This window comes from Trichomycterus rosablanca, chromosome 1, assembly GCF_030014385.1.
Source record: "Trichomycterus rosablanca isolate fTriRos1 chromosome 1, fTriRos1.hap1, whole genome shotgun sequence".
NCBI classification, from domain to species: domain Eukaryota; kingdom Metazoa; phylum Chordata; class Actinopteri; order Siluriformes; family Trichomycteridae; genus Trichomycterus; species Trichomycterus rosablanca.
This window is the reverse complement of record NC_085988.1, coordinates 33012681-33026145: the sequence shown is the minus strand read 5'-3', so window position 1 is coordinate 33026145 and position 13465 is coordinate 33012681. Positions and strand designations below refer to the sequence as shown.

At 39.5% G+C, this 13465-nt stretch overlaps 1 protein-coding gene across 1 annotated transcript in view; it reads left to right on the top strand.

Moving 5' to 3' along the window:
* cpne8 (copine VIII) overlaps positions 1-13465 on the top strand; it is a 91239-nt gene that overhangs the window by 35850 nt on the left and 41924 nt on the right. The window contains exon 4 of the mRNA XM_063001864.1: positions 1819-1922. Coding sequence (XP_062857934.1) covers positions 1819-1922 — 104 coding nt within the window. The remainder of the gene's footprint in view (positions 1-1818; positions 1923-13465) is intronic.

Sequence of the window (13465 nt, the reverse complement as noted above, 5' to 3'; positions counted from 1 at the left end):
TAGATACTGACCAATGCAGACCGGGAACACCCCACAAGAGCTGCAGTTTTGGAGATGCTCTGACCCAGTCGTCTAGCCATCAGAATTTGGCCCTTGTCAAACTTGCTCAAATCCATTTTTCCTGCTTCTAACACATCAACTTTGAGGATAAAATGTTCACTTGCTGCCTAATATATCCTACCCACTAACAGGTGCCGTGATGAAGAGATAATCAGTGTTATTCGCTTCACTTGTCAGTGGTCATCATGTTATGCCTGGTCGGTATATATACAGGGGTTGGACAAAATAACTGAAACACCTGTCATTTTAGTGTGGGAGGTTTCATGGCTAAATTGGACCAGTCTGGTGGCCAATCTTCATTAATTGCACATTGCACCAGTAAGAGCAGAGTGTGAAGGTTCAATTAGCAGGGTAAGAGCACAGTTTTGCTCAAAATATTGCAATGCACACAACATTATGGGTGACATACCAGAGTTCAAAAGAGGACAAATTGTTGGTGCACGTCTTGCTGGCGCATCTGTGACCAAGACAGCAAGTCTTTGTGATGTATCAAGAGCCACGGTATCCAGGGTAATGTCAGCATACCACCAAGAAGGACAAACCACATCCAACAGGATTAACTGTGGACGCAAGAGGAAGCTGTCTGAAAGGGATGTTCGGGTGCTAACCCGGATTGTATCCAAAAAACATAAAACCACGGCTGCCCAAATCACGGCAGAATTAAATGTGCACCTCAACTCTCCTGTTTCCACCAGAACTGTCCGTCGGGAGCTCCACAGGGTCAATATACACGGCCGGGCTGCTATAGCCAAACCTTTGGTCACTCGTGCCAATGCCAAACGTCGGTTTCAATGGTGCAAGGAGCGCAAATCTTGGGCTGTGGACAATGTGAAACATGTATTGTTCTCTGATGAGTCCACCTTTACTGTTTTCCCCACATCCGGGAGAGTTACGGTGTGGAGAAGCCCCAAAGAAGCGTACCACCCAGACTGTTGCATGCCCAGAGTGAAGCATGGGGGTGGATCAGTGATGGTTTGGGCTGCCATATCATGGCATTCCCTTGGCCCAATACTTGTGCTAGATGGGCGCGTCACTGCCAAGGACTACCGAACCATTCTGGAGGACCATGTGCATCCAATGGCGGTGCCGTGTATCAGGATGACAATGCACCAATACACACAGCGAGACTGGTGAAAGATTGTTTTGATGAACATGAAAGTGAAGTTGAACATCTCCCATGGCCTGCACAGTCACCAGATCTAAATATTATTGAGCCACTTTGGGGTGTTTTGGAGAAGCGAGTCAGGAAACGTTTTCCTCCACCAGCATCACGTAGTGACCTGGCCACTATCCTGCAAGAAGAATGGCTTAAAATCCCTCTGACCACTGTGCAGGACTTGTATATGTCATTTCCAAGACGAATTGACGCTGTATTGGCCGCAAAAGGAGGCCCTACACCATACTAATAAATTATTGTGGTCTAAAACCAGGTGTTTCAGTTATTTTGTCCAACCCCTGTATATATAATGTGTATATATACACACACATTAGCCAGCATAGGTTCGTTATGAGAAAACACTTTTCAGTCAGTATCCTACCCCCTACAGACACAAGACTTTGGGATCTCAGCACTGTTGGTCTAGCGTGTTTTGAATAGTGTAATAAAGCTATTGTAATGCATGTCTGTCTAATAAATACATCATATCAAGTCATTTCTGTATTCCTAACAGTGAGTATTAATTTTAAATACATGTTGCTGTTCACTGTTGTTGTTACCATTTCGCATTTCTGATTGTGATGGATTGTTATTTCATGCAGTTTGGGCGAACAGAGGTCATTGATAACACCTTAAACCCTGACTTTGTCCGAAAATTCATCCTTGACTACTTCTTCGAAGAACGGCAGAACCTACGCTTTGATCTGTGAGTATTAAAATTATGTGAATATGAGTATGACTGTGCTTGTGTGTCAATATTTCTTTATATTTTCCTTGTTTTGGTTAGGTACTAATGTAGGTCATTTGTAGATGTGAAGAGGCATGAAGCAAACATTTGAAAAGCGAGAAATACCTGTTGTAACAGGCAGATTGTGCCTTGTCACTGAGACGGCAGGTGTAGCCCTGTACCTGCAAGAATAGTAAGGAAAAACCCAGTATGCAGGATGCTTAACCAAGGTAGAACAATAATGTGGTTGAAAAGCCATATGAAACTACAAAATAAAGAGTGGCCAACATATCAGAAGTTAATGAAAGAACAAAAAGACAAAATCTGTAGCCTAAAGCAAAGCCCAAGGCGACTGAGTGTAAGGCAAGGCTGGGCAAGTTTATTTATATAGCACCTTGCAACACAACCATGGTTGACCAAAGTGCTGTATAGCTTCAATATATTAAATTTTAGTTAAACTATCAAGAATACAGACAAATAAATATGAGGGATCTTCAAAAAGTTTTTGCACTTTTATATTTTGGTTAGAAATGGTGAGGGCGAGAGGAGTAGTAATTGGTCGTGTCTTAGAGACTGAGAGGGATCTTATAGTCTGGATTTAGTGCCATCTAATTTCCACCTTTTTGGACCGCTCAAAGAAGCTTTAAAGGGAAGAAGATTTTAATGTGATGATGATGTAAAAGCAGCGGTGTATCAGTGGCTACACGCTCAACCAAAAACATATTTTTCTGATGGCATTAAAAAGAAGCGAAAACGCTGGGAAAAATGCATCGGAAGGTGACTATGTAGAAAAGTGATGTCATTTAAAAAGTGTGGAAACTTTTTGAAGAACCCTTGTACAATCATAACAAAAGCATAATTTATAAAACATATTACATAATAAAACAATATTAATTATAATCGCTACACCACTCAACCAGTATTAAACACTTGTCTTTAGCATTGACTTAAAAACTCCCAGTCCTAATCTGGGAAGACAAGTTATTCCATAAAATTGAATCAGCTACTGCAAAGGCTCGATCACCTCTGCTCTTGAGCTTAGACCTTGGTGTTTCTAAAAGCATTAGTTTTTCAGACCTTGGGGCTTTCAGTGGGACAGATAGATGAGATCATTAGTGGAGTAAGCGGTATCACACTCCACACATTTGCACAGAAAAGAGACGTTTGCCCCACATATGCTGTCCCCGGTGTATGTAGGAAAACTTGTGAGGGGACATGCACAACACACACAACTACACTACTTGGTCCACCGATGTGTGATAACTCACATTTTAGAAAAAGGGCAATTAAAAAGAGAGGAGCACAGTATATGCCAGGGTGGCAATTAAAAAGGAATGGAGCAGCTATTCCATTACTGACATGGCCCACATCCAGTGTGGATTCATCTCTGGGGTTCTGCTAAAATGAGTGCAGTTTCTCTACCTCTGGAAGCAGCTTGCCTTCCAGGGTCATTATTCAGTGCTGGCCAAAAAGCGCTTAGGTGTCACTGAAGCACGGACGCCATACAACGCAAAACCAATAAGACAGGAAGCAAAAGCCCAATGAGAATGTATTTAAAAAGCTAACCCAGGTGCAGCATATCACTGCTGATGAAATGCAGAGGCTGTCTGATTAAAGAGACTGCTACAGACAGTCATCTGCACCTCCATGCCTCCTGCCAGCCATTAGTGGCAAGGCAGATGGACATGATTCTGTGATCCATGCCCTCTGCCTATCTCCAGGGCCCATTGCACCTTTGTAATTGTTGATTTCTACTGCTGGCCACCTTATGAATAGTGTTTCTCCAAATCATTCTTCTGTTTTGGGTCTTCAGGCTTCTCAAAGGCTTCTCTAATTGTATCCATATATCTTTATACTGGTTGTCCTTTTCATCTTTTACCTTCAGTTCTTATTATAACTGTATTTTCCAATAAATTGGTTCTTGTTTGGTTATCTGGGCTTAAAGTGAGAGGTTTGATTCGGTCGAGGATCAATTAGTTTGACTTCTTTGCCATCCAATCTCAAAAGTCTTTGCCAGCACCAGAGTTTAAAGGAAATCATTACTGAAGACCTTTTCCAGTTCTTTCATTCTTGACTTTTCAGTCTGTGTTGTATTTCCTGACTGCTGGATCCTTTGTTGTTAATAATTGATCCTAGTAGGCAAAAGCTGTCCACCACAGCTTCTCCATCACTGGCAAAACTAGTGTTTTTGTCCTGTTGTCAGGTCTTCTTTTTAACAAATCTTTTCACTCTGTTCCTGAACTTCAGGGCCCTCAGGTGAATCCTCAGTCAGATTCCTCTAGTCCTGCTTCTCTCATTTATACACCAATCAGCCATAACATTAAAACCACCTCCATGTTTCTACACTCACTGTCCATTTTATAAGCTCCACTTACCATATACAGTGGGGGAAATAAGTATTTGATCCCCTGCTGATTTTGTAAGTTTACCCCCTTACAAAGACTTGAACAGTCTATAATTTTTATGGAAGGTTTATTTTAACAGAGAGAGACAGAATATCAACAAAAAATCCAGAAAAAACATTAAATAAAAGTTATAAATTAATTTGTATTTAATTAAGGGAAATAAGTATTTGATCTCCTACCAACCAGCAAGAATTCTGACCCCCACAGACCGGTTATGTGCCCATGAGGCACACAAATTAGTCCTGTCCCTGTATAAAAGACTCCTGTAACAGAATCAGTTTCTTCCATTCAAATCACTCGACCGCCATGGGCAAGACCAAAGAGCTATCAAAGGACGTCAGGGACAAGATTGTAGACCTGCACAAGGCTGGAATGGGCTACAAGACCATCAGCAAGATGCTTGGTGAGAAAGAGACCACTGTTGGCACGATAATTCGAAAATGGAAGAAATACAAGATCACAGTCAATCACCCTCACTCTGGAGCTCCATGCAAGATCTCACCTGGTGGAGTAAGAATGATTCTGAGAAAGGTGAGGTCAGTCCAGAATTACAGGGGAGGAGCTTGTCAATGATCTCAAGGGAGCTGGGAGCACAGTCACCAAGAAAACCATTAGTACCACACTTCGCCGTAATGGATTGAGATCCTGCAGTGCCCGCAAAGTCCCTCTGCTCAAGAAGGCTCATGTACAGGCCCGTCTGAAGTTTGCCAATGAACACCTGAATGATTCAGAGAAAGCTTGGGAGAATGTGATATGGTCAGATGAGACCAAAATTGAGCTCTTTGGCATCAACTCCACTCGCCGTGTTTGGAGGCAAAGAAATGCCGATGGTGTTCTTGGGGTCATATCCAGCATTTCTCTGCTCCCAGCTCCCTTGAAGTCATTGACAAGCTCCTCCCGTGTAATTCTGGACTGACCTCACCTTTCTCAGAATCATTCTTACCCCACCAGGTGAGATCTTGCATGAAGCTCCAGAGTGAGGGTGATTGACTGTGATCTTGTATTTCTTCCATTTTCGAATTATCGCACCAGTGGTCTCTTTCTCACCAAGCTTCTTGCTGATGGTCTTGTAGCCCATTCCAGCCTTGTGCAGGTCTACAATCTTGTCCCTGACGTCCTTTGATAGCTCTTTGGTCTTGCCCATGGTGGTCGAGAGATTTGAACGGAAGAAACTGATTCTGTGACAGGAGTCTTTTATACAGGGACAGGACTAATTTGTGTGCCTTTTGTGCACATAACCGGTCTGTGGGGGTCAGAATTCTTGCTGGTTGGTAGGGGATCAAATACTTATTTCCCTTAATTAAATACAAATTAATTTATAACTTTTATTTAATGTTTTTTTTCTGGATTTTTTGTTGATATTCTGTCTCTCTCTGTTAAAATAAACCTTCCATAAAAATTATAGACTGTTCAAGTCTTTGTAAGGGGGTAAACTTACAAAATCAGCAGGGCATCAAATACTTATTTCCCCCACTGTAGAAGCACTTTGTAGGTCTACAATTACTGGCTGTAGTCCATCTGTTTCTTTACATACTTTTTAAACCTCCTTTTACTCTGTTCTTCAATGGTCAGGACTCCCACAGGACCACTACAGAGCAGGTATTATTTAGGTGGTGGATGATTCTCAGCACTGTAGATTAGAAAATATAAGCGTAATTGTGCCACCTGACATTTTCTAAATAATAAAATGTATTACCTTTAACAAAAATCTCTAAAACAAAAATGTATTTTTAAAGCTCTAAAACAAATATTGAAGCAGTGAGTACATTTCTAACACAATAATTCATGTTATATTAATTTCATTAAAGTCTTTGTTATATAGACTTTGGAAATGTAATTTGTCATTGTCCCATTTATAGAGGAAACAAGATGTGAAAGTAATATAGATCTGTTTTTCCTCAGGATATCCAAAAGCATTTAATACACACACACACACACACACACGCACACATGCACGCACAGTTGTCAGGTTGAGACTTGCTTGTGCTTGCTGAAGCATATAATACATTGCATCAGAAATTACATTTATGAATTATTAACAATTGTTAGCATTCTCTATCCGACACATGGAACAAAGCAATAAAAGTCAGGCACATCACAAATTCTGGTTCTTATTGCATTTCACAAAATGTCATAACTTTTCTGGAGGTGTTTTAGAGATCTTTTTCTCTCCTCTGGTTTTTTCTTTCCTTTTAATATGTTTCATTTTGAGAATGGTCCATGGGAAAACAACCTGAAATGAAAACGTAGTTTCTTTAGTTGTTTCTGCTTTGTGAGTGACTGCATGCTCTTTCTCTACACAAAAACATTATTTCATTCATCATCTGTTGTACAACCACTGTATCCTAGTCAGGCAACATTTAGTAGATCTAGTTTTGCCTGAGTGCATGTTATTGGACTTGTGGGAGGAAACTGGAGGCTAGAATGTTATCAAAGTCATTTAACTTTGTGGTATGGCCTCATCATTTTTGTTAGTTAGAACTGACCATAGGTAGTTACTTTTCTGTGCCCACATAAATAGCTCTAGTTTCCACAGTAGTGTTTAAGTCCATGTTAAGGTTGTTGACCAACACCAGTTCTAACAGCACCTATCTAATTAATAGCCATAACATTAAAACCACCTCCTTGTTTCTACACTCACTGTCCATTTTATCAGCTCCACTTACCATATAGAAGCACTTTGTAGTTCTACAATTGCTGACTGTAGTCCATCTGTTTCTCTACATACCTATTTAGCCTGCTTTTACCCTGTTCTTCAATGGTCAGGACCCCCACAGGACCACCACAGAGCAGGTATTATTTAGGTGGTGGATGATTCTCAGCACTGCAGTGACACTGACATGGTGGTGGTGTGTTAGTGTGTGTTGTGCTGGTATGAGTGGATCAGACACAGCTGTGCTGCTGGAGTTTTTAAATACCGTGTCCACTCACTGTCCATTCTATTAGACATTCCTACCTAGTTGGTCCACCTTGTAGATGTAAAGTCAGAGATGATCGCTCATCTATTGCTGCTGTTTGAGTTGGTCATCTTCTAGACCTTCATCAGTGGTCACAGAACGCTGCCCACGGGGCGCTGTTGGCTGGATGTTTTTGGTTGGTGGACTATTCTCAGTCCAGCAGTGACTGAGGTATTTAAAAACTCCAGCAGCATTGCTGTGTCTTATCCACTCATACCAGCACAACACACACTAACACACCACTCCAGTGTCACTGCAGTGCTGAGAATGATCCACCACCCAAATAATACCTACTCTGTAGTGCCATTGAAGAACAGGGTGAAAGGGGGCTAACAAAGCATGCAGAGAAATAGATGGACTACACTCAGTAATTGTAGAACTACAAAGTGCTTCTATATGGTAAGTGGAGCTGATAAAATGGACAGTGAGCGTAGTACAACCCCTGGCAAAAATTATGGAATCACCACTCTTGGAAGATGTTCTGTCAATTGTTTAATTTTGTAGAAAAAAAAAAAATCACAGACATGCCACAAAACTATCATTTTTCAAAATGTCAACCTTCTGGCATTAAGAAACAATAAAAAAAAAGAAACAAATATAATAGTTGTGGTCAGTCACAATTGCTTTTTTTAGATCAAGTAGAGGAAAAAAATATGGAATCACTCAAATCTGAGGAAAAAATTATGGAATCACTCTGTAATTTGCAGTTTAAAAACAAAACATCTGCAGCAGATTAGATTTGCTAATTATTCTTCAGTTTAAAAAGAGTGCTTACACCTCGGAGAGCTGTTGCACAAAGCAGATTGTCATGAATCATGGTTCCAACACAAGATATGTCAGTTGAAACAAATGAGAGGATTATAAAACTCCTTCAAGAAGATAAATCATTGTGGAATGTCGCAAAAGATGTTGGTTGTTCCCAGTAAGCTGTGTTTAAAATCTGGACCAAGTACAAACAAAATGGGAAGGTTGTAAAAGGGAAGCACTGGTAGACCAAGTAAGACATCAAAGCATCAAGATAGAAAACTTAAAGCAATATGTCTTGAAAACAGAAAATGCACAACAAAACAAATGAGAAACAAGTGGCCGGAAAGTGGAGTCAATGTCTGTGACTGAACTGTAAGAAATCACCTAAAAGAAATGGGATTTACATACAGAAAAGCCAAACAAAGCCACCATTAACACCTAAAAAGAAAAGAACAAGGTTAAAGTAGGCTAAAGAAAAGCAATCGTGGACTGTGGGTGACTGGATAAAAGTGATCTTCAGTGATGAATCGCGAATCTGCATTGGGCAAGGTGATGATGCTGGAACTTTTGTTTGGTGTCTGTCCAATGAAATTTATGAAGATAACTGCCTAAAGAAAACATGTTAATTTCCACAGTTGTTGATGATATGGGCCTGCATGTCGGGTAAAGGCACAGGGGAGATGGTCTTCAATAAATGCCAAAGTCCACATTGAAATTTTGGACGCTTTTCTTATTCCATCAGTTGAAAGGATGTTTGGTGATGATGACTTCATTTTTCAAGATGATAATGCATCTTGCCATAGGGCAAAGGACGTGAAAACTTTCCTTCAAGAAAACATATAATGTCAATGGCATGGCCTGCAAATAGTCCGGATCTCAATCCATTTGAAAATCTCTGGTGGAAATTGAAGAAAATGGTCAATGACAAGGTTCCAACCTGCAAAGCTGATCTGGCAACAGCAATAAGAGACAGTTGAAGGCAGATTGATGAAGAATACTGTTTGTCATTAGTTAACTCCATGCCTCAGAGAGTTTAAACCATTATAAAAGCCAGAGGTGGTGCAACAAAGTAATAATGGTGCAGTGTTTTCTAATGATTCCATAATTTTTTCCTCAGATTTGAGTGATTCCATATTTTTTTCCTCTACTTGATCTAAAAAAAAGCAATTGTGACTGACCACAACTATTATATTTGTTTCTTATTTTATTGTTTCTTAATGCCAGAGGGTTGACAGTTTGAGAAATGATAGTTTTGTGGCATGTCTGTGATTTATTTTTTTTCTACAAAATTAAACAATTGAAAGAACATCTTCCAAGAGTGGTGATTCCATAATTTTTGCCAGGGGTTGTAGAAGCAAGGATCCTCCTTTTGTACTCAATCATGATTCCCTCATGTGTTACCAATTTATCTGCTTATTGTGGGATGCTGTAACTTGAATATTCTATAAACATTTTACTCTTATATTGTGTCTGACTTTTTGTAGTGTGTTGTAGGCATCAAATTCTAAATGTGTTTATATTTACAAAGCACAATGAAGTTGATCAGTAAAGCATTTCTGGAAGTAGGGGTTGTACAACATGAACAGATTAATGGCACCGATGCCAACATCATTTGATTAGTTTGACCTTAAATTTAAATAGTCCTTTTTTGTTTGTTTACCTCCATCAAGGAAAAAAAATCCACAGTTATTTCTGGCATGTTGTTTTTTTCTGAGATATGTGTAAGGAGTCACTGGATTGTTCAGGTGCTTAACAGAAGCAGCTGGCCCTGTCTAAAAGAAAAACGGACTGGAAGTCACGTCCATGCTGCCTTTTTTTTATAACAAGCCTTTCTGTTCAGGAGAAAGAGAGGTCCTCTCTCACCAGAGTCAACGTTTAATTTTCTGAACAAAAACTTGTAATAGACTGAAAGGCTTTACTTTGAATATTGAATGAAAGTGCTGGCATCAGACTTTTTTAAATTAAATATGACAGTAACACTGAGTGCGCCAAACTGTGCTTTTTATTTAAATTACTGCTTAATTTGTTCTTGCGTTAGTATTACATTATTATTACATTTATTCAGCAGGCTGCGAAAGTTTAGACTTTTAGACTAACTTACTTTTTATTTCTAAGTTTCTATTTCATTCTCCATGAAAATGTTTTTTACCCACCACGTACCTTCCCCTCCTTAATCTTTAATGACTTCTAAGCTCAAGTCTTTTAAGTAAGGACCTGTCTGTTTAGCATAAACCAGAAGCTGGGTGGATTAATGCAAAGATGTTCATAAGTCACAAAATATGAGTCAGAGACAAGTCACGAGTCTTTAGGCTAGAGTCCGAGTCAAGTCACGAGTCTTTAGGCTAGAGTCCGAGTCAAGTCACGAGTTTTTAGACTAGAGTCTGAGTCAAGTCACGAGTCAATATAATATACACAAAACATATATTGGAAATGTAGCGTAGAAATAAACAAATAATATGTAAGTTCAGATAAAAAACAACAACAGATTAGCAACTGTATTTTGCCGTTTTACTTAGTGCCTTTACTTTCCTAGTCATTGTGCAAATGAATGTAATTTCCGTAACAAGAACGTACCAGTTAAAAGCTTAAACTGATACGTTTTGTTATTATTGCAAAACAAAAGCGTGAGATAAATCACGACACAGCAAAAAAAAATCATAACCACTGCTTACCTTAGCTTATGTTCTTCCAGATGCTATTAAATTTAGAACCATGTGTCCCATTAGGAATATAATCCATTATTTTGTAAATGTGTGCTTATAATTAAAAACCTCAAAATTTTTCCCGGTTGTGAAGTAAAACACTAACTCGTTAAAAAGCCAATCAAGCGTTTCATTGTCACATCATCTGTGTGATGCAAACTGAATAAATGCAAATAACAGCATTTGTTACAAAAAATTACAATCAGAGGGTCTGATTGGTTCAGAAAGCGGTCTTTCAACCATTAGTGCCAATTCTGAAGCGTTTAATTTACCCCAGTTGTTCCTGTGAAGTGCACTACAAAGGGTATTCCACCATTTTAAGTGAGATTCCAATCTAAAGGTAACGAAAAAGTTCAAATGAAGTGAACTTCAAACTGTGTAGGGAGTAGGAAGCGACGCTTCATCACTACACCGGAAGCTGGCTGTAACATTTACACATTCGCTTATTAGAGGGCAGAATATTTATAATAATAATAATTATATATATATATAATTGTCACACGTAACTAATGTTAACACATCTTGACACTAGCGACTTTTTTTGTTGTTCACGAGTCATTTTTTGCAAGTCATGAGTCGAGTCAGAGTCATTTGAAACGAGTCCGAGTCGAGTCTGAAGTTGCTGTGTGTGCGACTTACGTGCGACTCGACTCGCGTCCCCATCTCTGGATTGATGCCGAAGGTAGTTTAGACGACAGCCCAAATGATCAAGGATTTAGATTTAGATTTATGCCTACAATTATGCCTGGGTCTGCACTGCTCTACAGAAATTTCTATAATTTCTCAGTTAACAATCAGGTAGTTTTTGGTAAGCTTGTAATTTAAAAAATATTTTGTGTATTATACATTACCGCATCTGAGTTGGATCTGTATGAAAGACTGTTTGTTGACCTTTCTTTGTGACAAGGCAAGCTGTTTTGTTATTAGCCTTGGGTGTGTGGCTGAAGCCCTGCGATGGAAATAACTCCCTATGCAGTTTGTGTTCATGACCCACAACGACCCTGACTGGGTCTATGAAAACCTTGACCCTGGCTATGAAACCCTTTCTCATTTATAGGTCTGGCTATAACTCTCATTACATATTAATCTCATTTTTACTTTACACTGATCAGCCATAACATTAAAACCACCTCCTTGTTTCTACACTCACTGTCCATGTTATCATGTTTCTCTACATGCTTTGTTAGCCCCCTTTCGTGCTGTTCTTTAATGGTCAGGACTCTCCCAGGACCACTACAGAGCAGGTATTATTTAGGTGGTGGATCATTCTCAGCACTGCAGTGACATGGTGGTGGTGTGTTAGTGTGTGTTGTGCTGGTATGAGTGGATCTGACACAGCAATGCTGATGGAGTTTTTAAATACCTCACTGTCACTGCTGGACTGAGATTAGTCCACCAACCAAAAATATATCCAGCCAACAGCGCCCTGTGGGCAGCGTCCTGTGACCACTGATGAAGGTCTCTAAGATGACCAACTCAAACAGCAGCAATAGATGAGCGATCATCTCTGACTTTACATCTACGAGGTGGACCAACTAGGTATGAGTGGACGGTGAGTGGACAGGGCATTTTAAAACTCAATCAGCATTGCTGTGTCTGATCCACTCATACCAGCACAACACACACTAACACACCACCACCATGTCAGTGTCACTGCAGTGCTGAGAATGATCCACCACCTAAATAATACCTGCTCTGTGGTGGTCCTGTGGGTGTCCTGGCCATTGAAGAACAGGGTAAAAGCAAGCTAAAACAGTATGTAGAGAAACAGATGGACTACAGTCAGTAATTGTAGAACTACAAAGTGCTTCTATATGGTAAGTGGAGCTGATAAAATGGACAGTGAGTGTAGAAACAAGGGGGTGGTCTTAATGTTATGGTTGATCAGTGGATTTAACAAATGGCACATTTTGCTCAGCTCAATGATTTATATTGTCCATTAGACTGCAGTAAATAATAATTCATAATAAAATAAAGCCCTGAACTTGGAAAAATATCAATTTATTGGCGTATTTTTAGGACCAGTCCCAGACATGCTGCAAGTAAGTGACATAATTTAAGATTGGTGTAAACAAGAAAAACAAAAAATGAAGAAATGTTTTCCAAGCACAGCATACTACTTTCTAAAATGTATGGTAAAATGGATTGACACAGCGACAGTGGTTACTTGTAAATAACAGAACTTTGTATGCCACAGCCATAGCTGAGACTGCTGTAGAATATAATTATCTGGGATTATTTTACTTTATTTTATAGTGGTGTGTCTGAAACTTGTGTGATTTTGAGAAAATGCCTGACAGCAGTCAATACACTGTTTTACATCAGAAACAAAACCCAAACATTATTTGCTTAATAAAGTTCTTATTCTGCAAAGGTGCTTCTTTTGGCCATGGTGCTCAAACTTTTGTACACAACTAGGATCCATTTATACATTACTTTTTACTTTCTGCATTATCCTGGTCAGAATTATGGTGTGTACAGCTTTACCTGGTAACATTGGACCACACAGTAACACTAAGCACAAGGTAAGCATACACCCTGGACAAGGTGCCACTTGCCACATGTCTGTTTTTGGCATGTGGAGGGGAACCAGAGATTAATCCACACTAACATTGGAGAACATACCAAACTTATAACATAGAATGTTAATGAGAATTGAACCAAGGCCGCATATAAAAGACTCTCTAAAGACTGAGTTTTACAGTGAAAGT